Below are 23,319 nucleotides of genomic sequence, written 5' to 3' on the forward strand. Positions count from 1 at the left end.
ATGGAATACAGAAGATAGCCTGAGGAAAATATAGAAAATGTAGATGGACTAGTTCTGCACAACACACAGCCAGGTCCATTATAAGCCTACTTCCTGCATTCACACAGCATGCAATGTTGGATTAGTTTCATAACTCCTAACCTCAAAGGGTTGATAGAGATCACCTAGTTCAACACTGGCCCAGTGTAAGAATCCATTACTACAGCATCCCTGGCAGATGGCCATCCTACCTCTCCTTAAAACACTCAAGTAAAGGAGAGCCCACCATCTTGGTTTTTTTCTCTGTGGCCCGGGGAGTGGTGGAAACCAAATAAACCAGTCTAAGGCCAAGATTTTGTCGCCAGCCACAATCAGCCTCTGAAAAACTTAAGAAAAATGGCCTGTTCCTTTCATTTCCTAGCTGCTTCAGAACATGGAAGCTCCACCATCAGAGATCACGCCTGCAGTCTCTTGACAATTTCCCCCATTGCCTCTCCTGCTATGGCTTAGCTATCTGAGCTAGAAGTCATCACTCCAACAAGGTTAACAAACGAAGGATCAAAGTTGCACGCACAAATGAAGCATCTAGGAACAATCTAAATCCGTAACGCACAGCAAATATAATCACCCACAGCTTGGCTTCTAAGGGGACCTAAATGTGTACAAATATTGCAAATTAGCAGATGCATAAAAAGGGGGAAATCAGAAACTTAATGGTTCTTTTTTTTTTTTTGGCTTTTTATTCTCTTTTTTATTCTCTTTCTTTTTTTACTTTTTGGTGTATGTGTGTGTGTGTGTATCAAGTATCAATATAATGGAGATTTTAATATTAAGTCATTTAGCTTAAGACCAAAATCTTTATTATATAAAAATGCAAATTGCAGCATGTTCTTTTTTTTATTTTTTCCTTTCCAATGTTATACTTAACTTTGAATGAAAAAGCCAAATAATTTTAATGTAACATTAATATCCTAAATTGTAGTTAACATCGATAGAATATCTACTTTTTCTCTTTTCTTTATTTCCAGTAGAGACAGTGTTCCTCCAACTTTTTTCTCTCAGGACCCCTTCCCACTTTTAAAAATTATGGAGGATCCCCCCCAAAAGCTTTTGTTTGTATGGGTTATATTTATCGATATTTACCATATTAAAAATTAAAATTGACGCATTCACTGCTGCTACCACTTCTCATGATTGCTTGATGGGATTTTAATATTGTATTATTTTTCAATATAGGCTGGCAATAATTTTGATTTCGTGGACCCCTGAGGGTCTTGGGGAAGCCCCAGGGGTCCAAGGGCCACACTTTAAGAAACATCACTCTAAGTTATTTAAATAAAAGAATGTCAAGAATGCGTAATGATATCATATAAATATCACTGTATTAAATAATAATAGTAGTAGTAATAGTAGTAGTAATAGTAGTAGTAATAATAATAATAATAATAATAGCTTGGTACCCACTGTAACCGCCCCCCATTAATCACCCTGAAAGGTACAGAGTTTACATCAACACAAAGGGAAGCTTTGCAGCAAGAAAATAAAGTGTTAATCGGTTTGCAGCAAGCACATTAGGCCTACAAAAAATAAAATAAAATAAATAAGGAAAGCAGATCATTGTGAAGGGAGAGAAGAAAGAGGAAGTGCCATGAGAGAGCGCTGCATCTCTACATCATTAAAGCAGGGTTTGTCAACCTTGGCAACTTTAAGACGAGTGGACTTCAACTCCCAGAATTCCCTAGCCAGCATATGCTGGCTAGGGAATTCTGGGAGTTGAAGTCCATCCGTCTTAAAGTTGCCAAGGTTGAGAAACCCTGCATTAAAGGACACAAAATATGGATTTCTCTCTAGAAAATAATTCCATTTTCAGTGGCATCTGCTATGTGGAGAACTTTCTCTGAATATATGTATATATAGTCAGTAATAACCTAAATTATGGGCAGGCTATCAGGAATGTTAGCATCCGAGAGTCAAAGTTTTGCTAGTGGTTTCCTAAGAAAAGATAATGAGTTGTATAATTTATACTGCCTGAAACATTTGTTAGATGTAAAATGAAAGTGCCATATTTATTTGAGATGCATTAGAGAGTAAAAACATGAGCCTAGATTTTTCTTTTCTTTTCTTTGCACTTCTGCGTTATTCTTCTCCTATTAATAATTTCTTTGCAATATTGGCGAGGAGGGGGGAACCCAGATGAAATACCCATGCTGGATATTTCCAAAGGAGGATAGAAATCCATTTAATATTGAATCCACAAGTTTAAACATAGATTTGCCAGAGAAACTATTTAAATTTACAAGACCCAAATTAGTAATAAAATGTATAGCGATCTCTGTGTTGGAAAATTATTTACAGATCGGTGTGGGTAATTATTGCATTATGTGACAGCTTAAAAAATCCTAAAAAGGAAGAGGATAATACCTTCCAAGGTATATTTTCCACCTTCTGATTTACACAACTTTCAAGTTATGGCGATGTTTTGACTCAGTGGAAAATGGAACGACGCCATTCCCTCCGATAAACCGATTGGAGGAGAAGGAGACTGTCAGAGGTCACAAACATCTTAATCACCTTATTCTGGATATACTGAAAAGTATCTTGACACTGCAGTGCTAAACATAACTGTATTAAAGGGCATTAAAAATGCAAGGAGAGATAATTAAGCAAAATAAATTAAATACGCTTCCTGAAATATTCTGCAAGACAAACACTTTTTTTGATGCTTAAATGTTTTCCAGCAGATGTTTGCCTCTCAGTTTCCTTACCCTTCAGTGATATGCGGAACACAAAGTGTTTAGAAACAAACACAGTGCTTGCGCGTAGTAACTGTTGGATCGTTCCGTAAATGTTACTGCAGCAAAAGCCGTCCCAAAAACAATGGGACAAACCGGGGGCGGGGGGGAGGTGGTGCAGAAAGAGGGAGCCTGGGCGAAAAATCTCAGTTTTGCTGTTTATTGCTGCAGAAACAATGATACTTCGTAATGCAAGGCTTCTTCCGGTTTGTATTCTGCCCTAGGAGCAGTAAATCAGTTCTGATGATCTTAAACCTTGCAGGTCAGTTTTGTCCTCCAGTGAGGACAAAGAGGCATCAGAGGAGTAACCAGAGGCAGAGAAAAGGTACATAAGGGCTCTGCTGAGCTCCAGAGGTCGTCTCGGAGCACCACGGCCCCTTTGATCAGCAGAAGGTGGGTCTGCCTCCATCACTTCTGCCTGTAGCCAGACAGCCTGATCCAGCTCTCAGGGTCATAGCTGAACTCAGCTTCCATCTGTGCTGCACTGGTCTACCCCATCTGGACAAGCACGGAGAAGGGAAAGACAGTCCTCATGTAGTTACAGAACTCCACTGACTGTGGAGGGGACCTCTCTAGGAGACACCGTCTGCAAAAGTCCAGGGAGAAAGTGTGAGGAAAAAAATGTTCTGCCAGCAGCAGGGCCGGACTCAAGGTGAGAAGGGATCCTACAGGTATCTAGTCCATCCCCCATCTCCCCTTGACCTATCTTTGTTCCCCTCCAGTCTTTCAACACCTCCAGGAGTTTTCAAAGACTTTCTGAGTTCACACCTGACGGAGTTCACTCCTTCAACCCCCTGGGATGTAATTCATGGATCCAGCCCTGGAGAACTGGATTTTCTTTAAGGTGGGCTCTTGCTAGACTTTTATTAACCCTGAGCGTCATTTCTCCCCTCTTCTTCATCTTGTGTGAAAAAGGTGAATCCTCTGCCTTCTCCTCGCTAACGCCAGCACCGTTGCACAACTCCTGCCCTGCTCCTCTTTTCTTTTTAGCTTTGTTGGAATGCGCTCACAATGTGCTTCCAGAGGAATCCATTGAACAAAGACAGACAAAGAAGTCAACTCTTCACTCCTCTGTGGATTTATTGTCTCTCTTCCGGGGCCGCTTAAAACTGTCAAGTAGTCCCATCTGGTATTGAAAGTGTTTTCATGTCATAAACCAACAAGAGCCATCTCTCAGAGACAAAGCCGGGTTTCAGAATTTTAGAATTCAGAATCAAGTTCCTGCTCCCTGCAGGAGGCAGTCAGATCCTCGGAGAAGAGATAGACATTCTGAGAAGAGATAGACTCTCTTGGAACATGGATGCTCCACTTACTGGCTCAGAATGGTGCTTTAAATCTCTAATTTTCTAAGAAAAGAAAGTGAAGGGGTACAAAACCGTTTAGATCAGTGGTTCTCAAACCGTTTGACCCAATTACCCCTTTTCTCAGTCTTGAATAATGTTATTACCCCCACAAGAAAAAAAAGACACTTTTGTTTTACACAAGTGTCTCAGCACAGCTGTCCCAAACTGGATCCTTGACTCACAAACAAGACATTACAAATTGCTCCATTACCTCCAGGATATGCCCTTGGGGGTAATTACCCCCCTCCTCCAATTTAAGAAGACTGGTTTAGATATTCCATATTTGGCAAAGTAAACATTTGGGGGTATAGAAGCCATAAATTACTTAGATGCATACATGAGTTATTCAGTGGAAAGCAAAATTTCAGCTAGAGGTTAGTGAAAATAAAGCTGTAATTTTTTTCCCCATCCAAGGTCACAGACCCTCCAAAAGAACCCTTGATTTAGACTATTGAAAGAGTTAATCTCCACAACCGAAGATAACTCAAAATTTCAGTTGCTTTTATTTTAATATTCTGCTCAATAGGAGATAGACCTGCCTTCCAGGTGTTGAGGATAGGACCAAAATCCAGGTGCTCGTTTGCTGCCCAACCAATGACACAGTTTTTGAATTTCAATGAAATCTTTCCTGGGGGGAAAAGTCACATTCCAGGTGCAAAGCTCATTGCAGATTTAGCCCTCTAGAGTCCCCATAAGAACCTGTCAGGTAGGCCGGGGTATTTCCCACAAATCTGGGGTCACCTCCTGCAGGGTGGCCAGGGGTCCTAAATGCTGGGAACTGACACACCTGCCTTGCCGCATCGTCCTCTCTGCACCCCTGTTCTTTACACCACTACCTGCCTTGAAGGATCCTTGCAGTCTGGGAAAGACGGTCTTGAGGAAAGGATGGTCATCTTTGCGCGCCGAGCCTGCAACTAACACGCCCCAGATAAACTCAGCAAAGCCCCCCAGCTCCCTTCTCAAAGCCCACCGTTCCATTTGGCTGAGACGCCTTCCGCGGCCAACCGGAGCAACGGGAGCCTCGTTAGCCGGCCAGCGACGCAGCTCACCTCTGACGCAAAGTCCGTGTTAAATTAAAGCAGATCAGGGCACCCCAGGAATAGTTTTTGCAAGATTAGCTGGGGTCGCACAAGTTCATTCCGCACTCAGGAATAACCCCGGAGCGGGTTTTGCCAACCATCGCAAGGAACTGAATAATGCAAGCATTTTTTTTGCAATGTTGGATCCAGCCAGGTTTTTTTTGGTTTTGTGTTTTTGTGCTGGGGGGAAAAAGGGATTGGTCATTTGCTCAGAAGAAATGGGTCAACAAGGTAGGTCCATTCAGTTCCTTTGCCAGCAGAGCCCAGATGTTTGGTTGTCTCGGGGTTCTGGGTCATGGGACCAGAAGGAGGAGGGCTCAGAAATAGGAATCGGCAACCTCTTGAGTCACTGCCCAGCTGCCTCTCCCATAGGATGCATTGGGGGTTTTCCCCACATTTTTTTTCTCCACAGCCCCCCGCTGGATCCAGCCCATTCTGAAGCCTGAACTTTCTTTTGCTGCTTTCTCCCACCGCACCAACTTTGCTCCGGTTCTGTTCAGTTTTTGGAGAATTGTTGGACCAAGTCCCAAATCCCTTTCCATCCTTTTTTTCCAACGGTGCATTGGATTGGAAAGGAAGAAGAAGAACAAGGAAACATGAAAGAAAAGAGCTATGTATTCTGAAGCACACCTTCTCTGCCATCCTGCTGTGCTAATAACAATATTTTATTACCAGCAATATTGGGAATGTAACTTCCAATGCATGTGTATTGTACATTTAAAGTGAATTGCTGCAAAAGTCTTTTGAGAGGTTTTTTTTTTTGACAGCAACATTCTAGCATTTGCAAAGGACTCATTGATCTGAAAAGAAAATGAGCCTTCTCCCCAATCATTTATTTTTAAAAGGGAAGGTGGTCTTAGAAAATACAAGAGGAGAGTTGGGATAATCTACAACAGCCAAAAATCAGAAGGAATCGGGAAGCAGCTTTTTCAGACTAACAAATTTTATTAAAACACATTTAAAAGCCTATGCCTTTTAATAAAATTTATTAGACTGAAAAGGTGTTATCAGACTCCTTCTGATGTTTAAAAAATATAGTAATGGAGGGAGATGTGGTTTTTGCTGTCCAATTTTCCATGAGGGGAGGGCGGGTGCCTTAAATTCAGAATCTCCTTTCTTTTGGGTAAATAGGACAATTTAACACTTAAAAAAAACACATATATGGACAAATCCATTTTAGTAATGCTAAGGGACTGTCTGGATTATCATTCCAGTTTTGTATGCAGAACTGAGATCTGGTGGCCTCTTTTCCCCCAAGAAAGGAACCGCCAAGTACTGACTGGCATAAAATGCAACGCTTAGCATTCAGTCTTGGGTCCAGAGCTGCAGATCATCTCAAGTCCCTTGACGTCGGCACAAAAACAGGCCATCCACAGCACGTGCAAATGCTCCACTCATGAGAATATTTTGATTTCCTTCAGCTGCGTATTTAGTGCCTCTAACCTGATTCCAAAGTCCTCCAAGTTGCACTGCTTTTGGGAAATCCAGTCGGCAGGACCCCAAGCGTGGGAGGCAGGCAAGCCAAGGAGATGGGTCTCCGGAGCCACTGGAAAAAGGATGTAGTGGAGAAGTGCAGAAGAGGGTAACCTCAAAGATCAGGAGCTTGACTCCCTTCCTAATGGGAAAAGGCTAGAAAATGTGGGGCGCGGTGGAAAAAATGGTGACTTAAGAGAGGATGTGACTGAGGGGTGTAAAATCAACATGGCCTGGAGAAAGGGGTTACTCCACAAAGGGTACCGGAAGGACCAAAGAAAGTTGCACTTCGTCTAACTTCTGCTTTAGCTCTGGATTCTCACCATAAGACATGGTGGAGGCCGTGACTTGGGTGGCTTTGGAAGAGGGATGGATAAATTCACGGGGGGAGAAGTGTATCAAGGGCTACTGGCCACCTGCAGGTTGGGGCAGGGTGCTTGCAAGCACCACAGGGGCACCTGGTTGGCCCCTGTGAGAAAGATAATTCTGGATGACGATAGGTTGCAGCCTGATCCAGCAGTTCTCATGATTTGGAGCATCCAAGCACTTCTGGGTCGCTTTAGGACACTGCAAGTCCTTGGCTCAGAAAAAATACAGGATGCAGAATCCCAAAGCCCACCCAGTCCTGCTGGCCACTGCGCCCCGCCTGATCCCTCCAAGAAGCCCAACTCCCATCCCCAGCAAACAGGACTCCTGCCTCTGATGCCCTCCGCACGGCAAGGATGTTGCAGCTACACTGCAGCCGATTCTCTGCAGTGGATCCAGCTTGGCTCCAGCCCCCGTCCCTCAGCCCTGCCTCATGCCCTGAAATTCAGCAGAAGATGAAAGCAGAAGCTTGCTGCACAAGATGGAAGAACGCAGCCCGGTTGTGTTTTATTTTGGCCCTTTTTGCTGCGGATGTCATGCTGGAGCGTCTGCTAGGGGAGAAGGGGAGTGACATCACGTGCAACGTGACATCACTGCACAGTAATTCTCACCGCTTGTGCAGAAAAGTCAGGATGCAAATGACATCAGTGTGGCTTGTACCAGACTGGGTAACGGAGACACTTGATGTGCCTGATTACAGACACCCAACTTAGCATCCTGCCTCCACATGGCTCCCTGCCCTGCCCCAGAAACTTCCTTCTGCCCTAATGCCAGGATACATGGCTTTCCTTCTGGCTCCTTCTTAGCCTGTGAAATATTGCCAGCGTTCATACAACATGCGCAGCTTGCTGAGTGTTAATCGTGACCTGCTTTTTTGTGGCTCGCAGGGTTGTGCAAACCTAGCTTGTTCGGTTTGTTCCCAGGTCAACAATGTGTGCAAAGTAGAAAATGGATTAATTTGGGGATCCAGTCAAGTAGCTGTAGAGGAGCAGAGAGAAGACTTTGGAGAAGGAATGTGGTGATCGTTAGGGAAATGTGAGCTTAGCCCAGGAAAACAGGACAGGGTGAGAAAGAAACTCAAGACTGCCCCACTTTGATTCTCTTTTGTGTGTGAGAGAGGGAAGGGGAAATGCGATCAAGCTTTCCAGATTTTGTTGTTAGAGCCTCTATGAAAACAGTAGAGCCCCAGTATTTCCTGTGGTGTCTGTTTCCTGACCTGGTCTACCTCGAAGGGCGGGCAATGCGGTCCTTTTGTTAGTCTGTCTTTCAACCCAGACCCCGGTTTTCTCAACCTGTCTGGTTAGCCTCCTTCTCTGCCTCTCTTTCTTTCAAACTTTTCTCTCCTCCTTCACCATCTTCATCCCTGCCTTCTTGCGTATCTCCTCCCATTTGGCTCAGACCTCATGCCATCATGGAGGAGCTAGCTTTAAATCCCAAAGGGACAACTTTCCCTTCCTCCGAGAAGCCAGACTGCCTGTTGTTGATGTTCCTGATGCAGCTGAATTTTCTAACACACCATTCCATCTGTTGACAAAATATGACTTTTTTTCTGTAAAGATTTTTTTGAAATGAACGATGTTTTCTTCATTTTTTTCCCTGTAGAATGTGCTCATAACTTTATCTTTAAAGAAAAAAGAAAAGATTGATATTTCTTATGTTCCCCCCTACCCCGAACAGAGTCCACTTCCATTCATATACATAATTCCTGGATATTTATAGAATTTTATGCTCATGGAAAAGGCAGACCCATTAACTAAACCAACCAGCTGTAAATTCCATGCAGTGTCAGCCCAGAAAGAACCGGTGTGTCTTTCTAGCGCTCAGCTTTACCTCTATTTATTAGTTGAATTTTTTAATTATGGCAAATTGATTATGAACACATCACCAGGGATGCTAACTAATTAGAAGTTCAAGGAGGATGATGGATTGGGGGAATCTTGAATGACTTCCACCAAGAGATATAAATACAGTCAGGCCAAGCAAATTCTCACTGCTGAGGCAGCCCAATTTTTTTTTTTTAATTTTATTTCACAAAATCCTGAAGCTGAGTCCAACCCAGTCCAGGAATCCTAATTAAACTATTTGAAATGAGTGGCTGTTCAGCCTCTGATTGAACACATCCGGTGAAGGGGAACCCAGCACCTCGATGCGTCCCCGGTTTCACTCTCAACTAGTTTTTCTGTTTGCAAGTTTTTCCTAACGTTCACCTGGAATCTGCCATCCAGTAATTTAAGTCCATTATTCTGTGCCCTGCATTCTTGTCAGCCTTGCCAGGTTGTCCAGACAAGAAGCACACCCAGAAATACTAGCTCTAACTTTATTGTAAGGTTACATTAACAGAATCTTGCAAGTCTGAAAGTACAGTTCTCCCCCCTCACCTTTACAGTCCAAAAAACTAGGAAGGATCCCTTCTGAGATGCTTTCCAGGCCCCTTTCCTTCTGTGGGTTCAGCTGCCTCTTATCTGACTGCTGTCTAGTCTGTGGTCTTCCTCCTGTCTCCCATTCCCACATACCATTACAGTTCTGGACTAAGAGAGAAGAAAGACCCTCTTCTGGATGGAGGATTTCATTTTCCTTTAAGGAACCCGGGTTGTGTGAACTGGAAAGGCAAAACAGTGAAGGAACCAGGAATCTGGCATTCATCTGTTTTCCCATCTTTGCTTAACAAACATGCAGAGCCTGGGTTCAAGGTCTCTGGTGCAGCCCTGGGTACCTCCTGATTTGGGTGCCAAACACTTAGGAGAGTCTCTGCCTGTTTGTGAAGTCTGGGTTCACATGTTACACTCAGCCATGAAACAGCTTAATCAGTGCAATGCATTAATTCAGGTAGTCTGGCGTCCAACCTTGTTAAAAACAGTGGTCTGGTGGGTCTAAGGAAGTTTCCTAAAAGCAGATCCCCTCTTTCTGCTCCAATGTGCACCCTCAGAGGCCAAGAGACTTTCTTGAAGCCCTCCGTCCATCTCTCACAGAGATGTGCAAGTCAGAAGATGCAGCAATATCGACATCATGTTTCCTTCCTGCCCTGACATTTCCAGCATTGGCACCTCCAGGCTGGCCTCATGTGCTTCTCCACCAACTCAGCTTTGACAAAATGGCTCTGACTCCCTCTTATGCATGGCTTGAGCGTAATTCGCACTTCGTTATTTATAAAGCTTATGAATCACCTTTCTATAATAAAACTCCTAAGGCAATGTATAATAAAAGCAATTGCACTTCGTGTTCCCAATCATGTACGAGACATGGTATGCACAGGAATCCTTGTACCGCTGCATGCGCTATTAATTAGCTTAATTACACATTGCAGTCCCCCATTCAAAACCATGGATGCCGGTATGACTCTGACCCATTACGGCGCACCATGTGCGTAACCAGTTTAATGACAAAATTGCTTGAGAAGTGAGGAACAGAATTTCCTTCCCTGCGATTTTGACCAAAAAAACCTGCACTCGAGAAAGCTGCAAATGTTCCAAACCACTTGTTTTTCTTCCAGAGGCTTCATGCCACAGATGCCGACCCAGACCCAGAGCCGCGCACCGTTTTCCGTGTTTTCCGACTAGCCCACAATACCGAAGATGTTCAGTTCAAGTCGGGTTATTTCTTTCTCTGTTTTGTGGAAATCTATTTGACTTCTGCAAACAGAACGGACGATTTACGTTAAATATTTGTGGAAAGATAAAATTCCAAAGCTGACCATTTTAGTCGCTTTGTTTCTGGCTTTGGCTTTTAGGATGAGAAAGCAACTGGTTGATGGAAGGACTGTTTTGTAAGACAGAAGCTGTTTACATATTTGGGTGCGTATTGGATCATACGGTTCTCTGTTGCATTTATTATAAATGTGGTCTTCTCTTAGCCTTTGTCTGTTGATGGTAAGAAAACTGCAAAGTTCTTCTGCATATGCTGATTCTGCCCCCCTCCCCCCCCCGCTTTTAAAAAAATTTTTTCTTCTCAATGAGCCTGTTCAGGCTCAAATCCTGTAGGGACTCACAACATGTGTCTGCTATTAGAGAGTGACAGATATTAATAGCTAGTGATAGAGGCAGATTTGAAATGCAGAGTTTGGAAAGATGCAAATTCTCCCCATGCCATCTTTTTGTTCAGTAGAATAGGGGAGGGCAAATATTAGTGGATTTGGTTTGCTATTTTGGGCACCTTGTAACAGGAACAAACTCCCTAGTTTGCTTCCAGCAGAATTATGGTAGAATATTTTTTTGACATTCCTAGAAAAGGGGAGCCAAATTTCCCCTCTCACCAGAAAATGCTCTCCTGGATTGCCTCAGAGAAATCCAGCAGCAAAGTCCCTTCAGCTGAGGCCCCGAAGGATGTCCTAAGCCCTCTTGCCCCATTTTTAATCCAATCCATCTGAAACCAGAAGCATCCAGGGCAAGCCATGCTCAGTGACAACATGAGGCACAGGATGTCCCGTGTCCAAAACGTTCCATCAACATCTTGATGGCCTCCCATGTTCTCAACAAATCCCACCTACCTGGGAATTTGTCAGAACCCGTCAAAGTTGGCCTGGTTTGACCTTTTGCACTTGGCCATGTGCAAACCCCTGTGATTCTTGAATGGATGGGAATGTTTTCCTGCACAGAAGTAATGAACCAAAGGAGGTGGGGCACTGTATGTCTACATGGGGCTGAGAAATTGTGGGTCCTCCCACAAGTTGAAAAGCTCCATGTGATGTTTCCAAAAAAGTTCATCATCCTTCTAGTCAAAGACCAAAGAACAATCAGCAATATACACCATACTAGTAAGCCAAACAAATAACTTCCATTAAGTGTGAATTTGATGGCCTCTAAAAGCCATTGCTAATAACATCTAGTTTGTCATTGTCTTAGAGGCATTAGCAGATTGATTACTAAGCACTCTTGACCTTCTAGGTCCTGCATCCAGGTAAAAGGGTCTAATCGTGGGTATTATTAATTCCATAATGCCACTGAATATATAGCAGACAGCGAATACGGCAAGGAAGACAGATTGGACTTCATGGTTTCATTTCATTTATTTATTTAATTGTTATCGTTTAGATTCAAGACTGGAGGGTTTCACACAACACACTTGGCCATGTCTGCTAGAGACTTAGCAGCTGCATTGCAAAGATGAGCATTAACCTGGGTTTGTTGTTTCTGTTGCTCATCTGCTTACATTAGGTTCCATGTATTCTACAAGTCAAGAAAGTAAGTTCATTCAGGAACAACCAGAGATGTCTGCAGGGTGTGGTCCACAAAGTTAAGATGGAGCCATGACCATTCCATCAAAGCTCTGGCAAGGTGGGCGAGGCTTTGATGGCACCACATTGGCCACCATCTTGACATTTTTGACCATGCTTTTCTATCATACCCTGCCTTAACCTGGCGCAAACCCAGCTCTTATCACGTTCAGAGTGTCCTGGCACCTGCAGATATAGCAGCCAAGGTGAGTGGGTGGGTGTGCATGAGTAGGAGGGAGAGGAGACTAGGGATATTACATAAGTGGAGATACCACCATTTAGAATTGGCTACAAGCCTAAATAATATATATTTTTTAAATGTTATGGTGGAATGATGTCACTGTGGCTTATTCCAGAACTTAATTGAGGAGCATGTGCAGTATTGTCCTCTTGCCTGTGCCAGATACCTAAGCTGGGGATCAATCATGCTTGAAGCGGCACCAGACACACCCCAAATCTCTCCTTCCGAAAGGACATATGAGAAGCCTCCCCCCCACATCTGCAAAACTAGAGAAACTAGACATCTTTGCAGAGTAAAAAGGAATATACTGAGATGGGGTTTTCTATTAGTTCCCAAGGATGTTCGTTGGCCCCTAACTGGTCCTTGCATTTGCAGCCAGACAGTCTCTAGCTCCCCACCACCCTAGGCCAAAGTATGGACAGAAGTCCAGGAGACTTTAATCAGCCCCAGAGCCCAGGGGCTGGACACTTGGAGTACTTCAGCCAGGCTGGTGTTGGCTGCAGCAAAGAACAAGATGGAGAAGTAGATCTTGACTAGTGATCCCTCGTGCTGGCCTGCAGGGATGGGGTCAAAAAAATCAAGATGGCAGAGATGACCCTAGCATCAAAGCCCAGCCCTTTTTTCCATGCACTGTAAGAAAAACATGGACTGTTTTGAGCCCCTCTCTGCAGACAGCGCTGGTGCTGGCCACTGCAGCTGTTTCTCCTGGGACAGGGAAACCACCGAGGTCAAAATGAGGCTTCCCATGGACTAGGAGAACATTGTTGGATCTGATTCTGTCCCTGAAACCAGAATGCAACAAGGAAAGGGAGGCACAGAGGCCAGGACCCACAAGGGAGTGGCCAAATTAGCCCACGCGTTCTCTCCCTTCCTTACTGATTCAGCAGCATCCTTGCTCCCCATCTTCATTGCAGAGAGGTGGCTTGTGCAACTGACTGGCTGTTTCCCCCAGCAAAAAGGCAGGAGTTCCCATTGGACTTTGTCAGTTACAGCTGGACAGCTTTGCAAAGCATCAGAAGGTGTTCCAGAGCACTCGGCATTCCCCCAGATGTCTCTAGGGAGCACGAAACATTAACCCCAACATGGGGAAGCTCCAATGGCCTGCAGCCATCCGAGCTCCTTAACCAGCCAAGGATTTCCCATCTTCACTTGGTTTGACAAACACCGTCAAGCGCAACGCATCTCTAAAACAAACCTGCAGACATGTATCGAGGGACGCTTTTTGGCTTCCTTTTTTCATGAAGCTTTTTTTTTTAATGTCAAAACTGAGTCAATGCAGCAGAAACTAAAAGTTATACAAGATCAATCAAAACCAAGACATGATGTCTCTTGTTAAGGAGGAATCATATGCAGCAAAAATAAAATTCTACGATACATGCATCCAGCGGCCCCTGAGCGCACAATGAATCGTTCGTTTTTAAGCACTCTTGGTATTCCTCAGCCGTAACTCTGTTACTTAAATCCAAAGCACCGAGAGTCCCGAGCAACTCTTCCTTCACAAGTGGCTTTCTCAGCCTGTTTCTTAGGAAATATAATTTGCAATGACAATGGAAAAAAAAGAACAAAAGGCCTTCGGTCGCTGTATTTTTTTCCTACCTCCTAAGCAAACAACTTCCAAATGATTTGCCAGAAAGCTACGTTGCACCACACAGGTACCTTCCCGGGCACGAGAGGAAAATCCACCCTTTCTTGGATAAAGTGAAGGACCTCAGAAAACGGAAGAAGTCCGTCTCTCCGTGACGGTGAGAAAGACCATTTCCAAATTGTGGCTCCTGTTAGCCTCGCAAGCGACATAAATAAGTAAATAAAACCAGAGAATCTCTCTGCCCCACACGGATATAAATTGCCTTCTTTCCCACAAAGAAACAAAGCAACCTCAGGAGATTACAGTCAGAAAGACCAAGGCGACGCACGGAGGGGATCCTTCCCATCCAACAGGAGCAGAGGTACCATGGCTGGGCTCAGAAGTCAAGGACGACAAGTCCTGGCCAGCCCCCATGAGATGTCTCAGCAAACCACCTACCTCCACGCCTTGCACCTTCAGCTTCATGTGGTCTTCCCGGGTGGTCTTCCCATCTTTCCGCTTTTTCCAGCAATAGCCGTCTTTCCTGTATTTCACCTTCTTCCTATTGTAGAGGATCATAGAACCATTCTGGGGCCTGAAAGACAACAGGAGGACAGGCATTGAACTCTACTAGCCTATTCACTTGCTTCCTGCAGACACTCCTTCTCAGCTTAACGGCCTCCACCCCGAACACACCTTCTTCTGGGGCTGGGCTGCTGCCTCCCTCTGAGACCCTTGGAGGGAAACTCAAATGGCATTTCTGTTTGGGTATGGTTCAGACCAGAGAAGAGCAATATCTGGGCTATGAGCCCTGGAGGCCCTTATCACACATGATGGGGAGAAGGAATGGCCTTGAGGAACAGGAGAAAGAGCCGCAAATAAGATGATGGTCTGATAAAAGAAATCTGAGTCCAGGCCAGAACTCTAACCTGAGAAAGGATCTCAGACAAGCCTCTCCCTAGTTCTCACAACGATGAAGGGAAGGAGGGGGGAAGCACATTCAGACTTTGCACAGCATTTTCAGAGAAATGTCCACATTATACAGGATCATCCCAGGTCATGGGATACTCTATACTTCAGTGTTTCTCAACCTTGGCAGCTTGAAGATGTATGGACTTCAACTCCCGGAATTCCCCAGCTAGCAAGCTGAAGTCCACACATCTTCAAGTTTCCAAGGTTGAGAAACACTGGGATAGTGATTTCTCTGCCACCAGCTACTGGGGCTTCTCAGTGGTTTACAATAAACTGCCCTAACCGGGTTCCTGCATTTAAGCCTTTAACCTCAGTTGGCTCAGACAGCAACCCCAAGCCATGAGACCTTCTCCACACATTCCTTCCCCACTCCTCAGGAGCAGAAGGGGAGATATTCCAATCCGTATCTACATCTGCCACAAAGAAGCAGACTCTGAAAGGCCCAAGAGCACTCCAGAGCAGCTGGGGTTGCAAAGCCAGCTGTCTGCTTCGGTGGGTACACAGTTCTCCTCTCTCTGATGCTGCTGCTCTCTGAACCCCTGAGTCTCAACTTTCCAGACTGGTTTTCTGGCTTCTTATAGGAACATAGAGTTGGAAGTGGCCCAGGGGTCATCTAGGTCACCCCCTGCTCAGTCTAGGATCTAAAGACCTCCTGGCTACGAAGACCACCTCTGAAGGGGGCATCCTACTACATTAGTGGTTTTTAGACTGAGGCTGAAATGAACACTACCACAAAGGCACCTTTCTCCATCCCCATGTCTCTTGAGGATTAGACTCTTAAGAGAATGCTTTAAACCAGTTGAGGATACAGCTCCCTTTTCAGTAGGTGGACCTAGAACCTAAGCAGTCTTCTGCATGCCAAGTAGAATCATACAGTAGGAAGGGACCTCTGAAGTCATTCAGTCCAAGCCCCTGGTTGGTGCAAGACTCCTTTCTATTCTCCTTGACTTTATCCTGCACAACAGATTTTGCACATATCTGCTCTTTAGGTTCACAGGCAACAGATTGCTACTTGCACCACAACTGGGACACTGCACGGAACCAGGTCCTGGGGTCCTCCCACAAGGCCTGGAACACTGAGGTTGCTTAAGTGGGCCAGAAGAACCTGTACACCACCGTTCCTCAACATCAATGATGCTCTTCCTGCTGTACCATCTACCCAGAGAGGCTCATAAGCTCCTCCTTGCTTTTTGGGGAACTCCTTGAAACACTTCCAAACATCGTCATGGCATCTTGTTTGGGTTTTAGGAAAAGGAAGACCCTAATGCATTTTCCACTTTGCCTGCCAAAGCTTTAGCTTTGCACGGCACAATCAGTTCCAGTGCAATGAGTGGAATGGCAGCCCTCCCCCCCCCACACTTTTTTTCCAAGTTCTTCCTCCCCTTTTGCAACATGAAAAACTTTTTCATCTGGAGAATGAGGAGGCTAGTAACAGAAACGGTAGACTCATTTCAAGGCCGGGGTTGAAGGGCCTGGCATCACATTAGCGTGAGGCTATCTGCATTTTGACTTCCTTCTTGGACTGGAGCAGCTCCCCCCCACCAGACTATTGCAATTCCTTATATCTATAACATGGGCCACATTTTATTGATATGGAACAGTCTTTGAAAACAGGATGAGGCCATGCACCTGGATCCTGATGCATTACAGTCCAGAACTATTTTGCAAAGGAGGGGAAGGGAGAGAAGCATCAGAAAGGTGGGGCAGAAATATGGATGATCGGGGGGCCCACGCCAACTTCCATTCCTTTCTAAACGAGTTTTGGCCCAACCTTTTGATACATCTATCTTCCTACCGTTACGTAGGCTTGAAAGAAATGTGCCGGCAATGAGAAAAAGCAGTCGTCCACTTTTCCCCAGACAGAAAAAGATTCACTGCCCACGCACAGATCGGCTTTAGATCTTTCATCCTGTTTTTTTTTGCTTTAGTTCCACTCTGACTTCATCTGCTCCTAAATGCAGCTCGACATCTTTTCGTCTTGGAAATGCACTTTCTGGCACTGTTGGACAACGAAAGGTCTGGTGCAGCCATTTGTCCAATAAACAGCTGTCACAATTCATTGGATACGTGGTGATATTTCCCCCCCATCTCCGCCCCCAGTCGCTTTACCGTACGGTAAATTGATATAAAGGAAACGCCACATTTGTGCAACATTTGGGAAAGGGGGAAGGGGGGCGCCGAGCACCCCAGTAAACCAAAATTCACTAAGAAGAGATCGTGCTTCATCCTCAGACAGCAGCCATGGAGATGGTTACAAAAATTTATAGAAGTACATTAGTCACAGTAATTTGGCTTTGGAGCACCAAGAACAGAAAGAAATACAACAACATTAGCAGCAGTTGCAGCAATAAACAACTTGTGAGGGAAAAGCTGGAGTTGGCAGCATTTGAACACGTAAATCTCTGGAAGATGTGGAAGAGAAGCAAGGAAGCTGGGTGAAAGGAAGGCCAACTGTTCCTTAGCATGCCGGCCTTCTCTCTTTTCAACCCTGTTTCTGTGCTCCAGGTCTGCTAAACGAATATAGCCATTGCCCGATGATCAAATCAGTTTGGCAAGTTTCTTTAGCCACATGGCTTCTCATGCTGCCCCCTCCCCTTATAATAAAGGGGCGAGTGAGGCGGGTCTTGCTTGTTGGAGACCCCTTCTTCTCCACAGCAGTCCTCCAAGAAAAAAATGTGGGGTATGTTGTCGTGGCAGGCCTGAAAGTTTGCCCGTCTCTGAAATTTTGATTTGAGTTCTTTACTACTTGGGGTGATCTCTCCTTGTGGCTTTGGACAGATGTTGTGTTTCTCAACCTTGGCAACTTTAAGAGGTGTGGACTTCAACTCCCAGAATTCCCCAGCCAGCATGTGTGGACTTCACACAAGACAGCTTCATTAAAGACAGTGTTTCTCAACCTTGGCAACTTTAAGAGGTGTGGACTTCAACTCCCAGAATTCCCCAGCCAGCAAGGCTGGCTGGGGAATTCTGGGAGTTGAAGTCCACACCTCTTAAAGTTGCCATGGTTGAGAAACACCGGTTAAGGAAGCCAGGGAGTGGTGCTGCCAATTAGGGTGCAGCGATTGGTGGACTTGCCTGCAGGCAGGAAAACCTCCACCAATCACTGCATGGACAGTGGGCTGAGGTAGGAGGTGAGTTTTGACCGATGGCTAGAGTGGCGAGTTTAGCCATCGCTCAGACCCTTGAAATAACAGCTCTGCTCTAGCAATGTGGTGCAACTTGCTGGTTGAATTGGGCAGAAGATGCCTTGGTAGGTTGCTGGAACTGGTCAAGTGTATTCTTCGTGCCACTTTTGTGCCCAGCCAGGTTCTGGCCTTTCTGTTATCAGCAAAGCAGCACCAAGTTTGCAAGAGAGGGCAGTAGACCAGGCCCTCTCCGCCGGGCAGGCTGCTTTAGAGAGATCCTGGTTGTAGAATTGGAGAATGGCGGAGTGGGAAGGGGCCACAAAGCTCACCTGGTCCAGCCCTTTGCGCAGCCATGGGCAAAGGGCAGCGAGGGGAGCTGTGCCCACAGCAGCCGGAAATGGCTAAGAAAGGCTGGGCAGATTCCAGACCCTGCAAGTCAACGCCACGATTGCTGCCGAAGCCACATGTTTTGTGTCAGTGGCGAAGTCTGTGTGGGCAGAAGAGGAGGAGAGGGAGGACGCTGCATCCAGATGGGAACCAAGCCCCCAAAATGAGGTGGCTCAGCACGGCCAGGGAGGAAGGCTGTGCTACGCAGACCCTTAAAGACAGGACCCTCTCTGACCCCCCCTTCAAGCTGAACTTAGTGGGGGGAGATGGGATGCGCTCAGAGACTTCCCAGGAAATATTGTTGTGGCCCTTGATTGCCCTTCTCCTCCTTGCTTTATTAAAAATATGAATCCCACCCACCCATCCACCCACCCCGGGCAAACAAAACAGACTTTCAGCTGCAGAAAGCGGTCGGTTCTTCGAGCCCGCCGTAACTGACGAGGGTCCAGCTGATCCTGACAGAAGCACTCCTTGCCCGTTTCTTCTCGCCGGCGTGGAGCAAGAGACACTGGGAGGGGTCTGAGGAGCGAAGCTGTCCACCCCACTTATCTCTCTCGAACACAGACGGGGTGGGGAATAATAAATTGAGGCTGAAGGCAAAGGCAATCAAGAGGGGAGCCAAATCTTCCACACAGATGCTCCGCCGCCACATTACATCGTGAGGAGAGACTCCGTGCCCCCATCAATCAATCATCCCTAAAGGTTTGGCCCGGAAACTCTTCTTTGGGGATTTCGCTCAGACACTCGCGAGCAGAAAAGGAGAGCGGCTTCCCTGGTGTTACGATCTGCGCTTCGGCACACAAAGGCGCTGCTTATCGAACAACCTCAGGAGACCATCACAATCAGTTGGGCTGTCTTGAGCAGCTGCTCGGAGGGGTAGACTGCTTCTGAACATGGAGGCTCCACTGGGCCATCTTGGCACAGGATTCTCTTCTGAAGCTCTGAACTACATGTAAAAAAGCCCATTCTGTTGCTCCAGCTATATTTATTGATTTGATTTCTATAGCTGTCCATCTCAACAAGGGACTCTAATGCCCAGCTAGGATGCTGGCTGCTTAGTTTCTATTATTAAAATGGATGTTATTCCTTAATCCTTCCTGTAAACTATCTTTCCAAGAATATCCCAAAGCAGTGTCCAAAAAACCTGGATGAGAAGAATATATAAAGTGAACAAGACCACATTCAAGTATGAAAGCAACATTATAAGGGGGGGGGGGGAAGACTAATTTTTTTCTTCTGCTCAGATTTGCTGTTTTTCAATGACTTGTTCTGGTTTGCTGAACGGGGCTACTGTTCGAAACCTTCCCTTCCAGATATATCGATGATACCCTCCAGCTTTTTGCAAAATCAACATTTAAAGTTTGGGTAGATTCTGAAAACGATCCCCGTCTCCCCCCGTTCACCAAGCTGAGCACTGGCGGAGAGTGCTGGTAAAGACGATCTCTTTAATTACTTAGTCATCCTCGCTTATCTCCAAAATGTTCACAGTTTTATAAGCTTCTCCCTTCTCCCCTCTCTGCACAACTGCCTTTTCCAAACAGAGAACCCAATACAAGAGTCATCCCCTCACCGTCAAGGGCTAGGAAGGAATGGGATCTATTATTGACTAGTTGCTGTTACTGAATTATTAAATTGTTTAGCATTGAATATTAAGTGCATTTTCTCCCTAATGCACCCTTAATAAAAAGAGGAGGAATGAAGGACCCCCTCCCCACACACCCTCATCCCTGATCTGGAAGAAGTCGTAACATAACAGGACAAACGGTCACAGAAGAAATCCAGGTTGTGGTTCAGCTTCCCCTTCAGAAGGGAAGGAAGTGAATCAAGTAATTTAATTACATGCCTTCAGGGGCAAAGCAGGAGTAAGAGAGAAGAAGCTGGACAATATGCAAATGGAGAGAGACTGCTGCATTATCAGAAGCAAGAATTATCTCAAATTATTACCTCTCCGGTCCCTTGAAGGAACAACTGCCGTGCAGGCCATTAGCTTTAAATATTGCAGGGAGTAATAAAGAAATATTAATCTCTAGAACCGGAAAGTTTGGCTGGGGGCAGGGTGGGGGGCATGCATATTATAAGCTCCTCCTGTTCACAAGTAGAGATTTAGCACCCTGAATCAAGAGGTGGGAATCACAACCATCTCTCTGGATCCCAAGCAAGGATCCTCCTTCTGGCAGGTGGCCGTGGTCCCCCCCTCCCCATTCACTCATAAGGAGCAGTACCCTGCACCCACAAAGACAGTGCCTTGAACCCAGACACCCAGCAACTGTTCTCTGGCACCGTTTTGCATCACAAGGACTCTGTTTCCACTGATGTAATGGTCTGTCGGAATGACCTTGGGAGACAGGAGGAAGAGATGCAGACTAGACAATGGTCAGATAAGAGGCAGCTGAGCCTGCAGCAGGAATGGGGGCATGGAAAGCATCTCAGAAGGGACCCCCCCTAGTTTTCTGGAGAGTAAAAGGAAAGGAGGGGAGAAATACTTTCAGACTTGCAAGATTCTGTTAATAAACCTTACAATAAAGATAGAGCTAGTACTCCTGGTTGGACTTCTTATCTGGGCTACCTTGCATGGCTAACAACTGCTAAGAAAGAGGAAAAAGTTTGGAAAGTCAAAGATTCCGTCTTTGCTTGCCCTCCAACCAAACCCTGCGCTACTCAACCTTCAGAGCACCTCTGTTCTCCTCCATGCTAGAATCTGAGGCACTCAGGTCAAGGCCCTCTGCCTATCTTGCTTGTTTGCCCCATGTTCCCCAGCAAAGAACCATCTGTGAACATGGAAGTTCATGAAAGCTTCCTCCTTCTTTCTCTGCATGTGGGACTTCCAACAGATTCCATGGTGACCATGGGGCCCTAGGGAAGATACCATGTTCCAAAGGTCACCCCCTTCCTCTCGGTGCCAAGATCATAGAAAGGGAAGTGAAGATTGGGCATCCTTGCCCGCCACAGCTTCAACAGATGGAGGGATAAGCCAAGGGGAAGATGTTGGGGGGCTGGGGAAATCAGTGGGAATGGGATTAATTTCTGAGGCTAAGAATGACCTTAGATGACCTAAGAATGGCCATCTCTGAGTCAGTCTCTCCAAATGGACAAATGTTTTACTGGCGGGCAACTGGGATCAGACAAACACGAACCCTCAGCACTGTTGCCGCTGAGCTGAAGCTTAAATCAGATTTCCAAACTGGGTTTCCCAAATCAAGTTCTGATTCTGGCCCAAATCCTTCCAAAATAAAACCAGCCTGTTTAACCCCTGCTGGGTTCAAATCCAATCCTGTGGTTGGTCAGTTCTCACCACCCGCCCAAATCCCCCTGCAGGTCAGCTCTGCTGCCCCGATGTATTTCTTTATCTCTCCAGTATCAAATAGCGTTTCACCACTGAGACAGCGCAGCATATTTTAAGGACATCCTCTACATGATAACTTTGAATTCTTTCTCTTTTATGGCTCTGTGGCATTTGAAAACGGCTCCCTTGTCTCTTCGGTTGCCTTATTTGAGGCCTCAGGGAAAGACAGAAAGAGCCATTTCAAAGCAGATACACTCTCTGTCCTGGGAGCGTATGAAATTTAAGATGTCTATCTCCCATCTTCTATTTATCACCCTGGCTGTCAGTTGCATCAAGCATTGCAGGAAGCATGCTCATTCTGTTCCGGTTCTGGAAATACTGCCCCTTTCTGTACATTCAAAGGAGTCCTCAAGATGAGAAGCAGAGACTCTGATACCTGCCAGTTATCATGTGAATTCACTGCAACCCAGAGCCAGCGAGAAGGAGATGGTACATTTCAAATATTTTACAGAGGGCTAGAAGAAGGGGATGAGCCAAGGGTTCACATTGTGCCCTGCTTTCACCACCATTATGCAGGCTAATATGCGGTTCACTGCTTGGTTAATGGTTCATGCTACTCAGATACTTTTATAACCCCAAGATGCCTGAAGATTTCATCTGGTCTGCATTTTAGAGTAAACTGGCCAAATTCACCCTTCCTGGACTAACACTGGGGGCTCTCCACCTTTGGTTCTGGATGGGGTAGTGGTCCCCCAAGCAGAATTAGTGCACATTTTAGGTTCTCTTGGACTCTCGGCTCTGCTGGAAGAACGGGTGGCAGTTGTAGCTAGGAAGCCTTTTGCACAAATCCATCTTGTGTGCCTGTTCTTGGATCAGGAGTTCCGGCTTGTGGTCACTCATGCCCTAGTCTCCTCCGTCTAGACTACTGCAATGCAGTGTATATCGGGTGCCTTTGAAGACCACCTAGAAGCTGCAATTGGTCCAGAATGCAGCTGTGCAAGTAGTTATGGATGGACTGTGACGTGCCAACAGCTCCCTGAGCTGCAGTAGTTCCATATAAGAGTCACCCGGCAATTCAAGGTGCTTGCTTTGGGGGCCTTCCACAAAACAATGCCACCGCAGGAGTCTCAGAGGGCGTGATTCTCTGTTGCGGTGCCTGACCTACAGGACATTGCTTCCCCCTTCTGTCCTTCCACGAAGTCCTAAAAACCTGGCTCTTCCCCCAGGCATTGGGCCGGACTGTGAGATGAGCCCATTTAGAATGTAGGACCCTTGAAGAAGATATGAGTTGGTTGGCTTCAGTCACTTCTATTATTATTGTTGTTTCTGTTATTCTGCTAGCTTGATTTTTTTTTTTTTTGCTCCAAAAATATTTTATTTTATGTTTAATTCCTTGTTCGCATGTTTCCTCAAACTTTAAGTCATTCCTGCAAATAGGGGAGGCCCACTAAATCCAATACATGAACAAACACATCAGGAAATAACACACAGGGTTGAAAGGCAGTG

The 23,319-nt window shown here is 45.7% G+C and overlaps 1 protein-coding gene across 2 annotated transcripts in view; it reads right to left on the bottom strand.

Annotated features, from left to right (window-relative positions):
• CAMTA1 (calmodulin binding transcription activator 1) overlaps nt 1-23,319 on the bottom strand; it is a 690,646-nt gene that overhangs the window by 393,134 nt on the left and 274,193 nt on the right. For both annotated transcript variants that reach the window (XM_088147580.1, XM_088147581.1), the window contains exon 4: nt 14,506-14,641. In XM_088147580.1, the coding sequence (XP_088003706.1) occupies nt 14,506-14,641 (136 nt within the window). The remainder of the gene's footprint in view (nt 1-14,505; nt 14,642-23,319) is intronic.

Source organism: Python bivittatus, unplaced genomic scaffold, assembly GCF_059951505.1.
Source record: "Python bivittatus isolate LINGU-HERP-01145 unplaced genomic scaffold, Pbiv_v1 ctg000510_np1212, whole genome shotgun sequence".
NCBI classification, from domain to species: Eukaryota; Metazoa; Chordata; class Lepidosauria; order Squamata; family Pythonidae; genus Python; species Python bivittatus.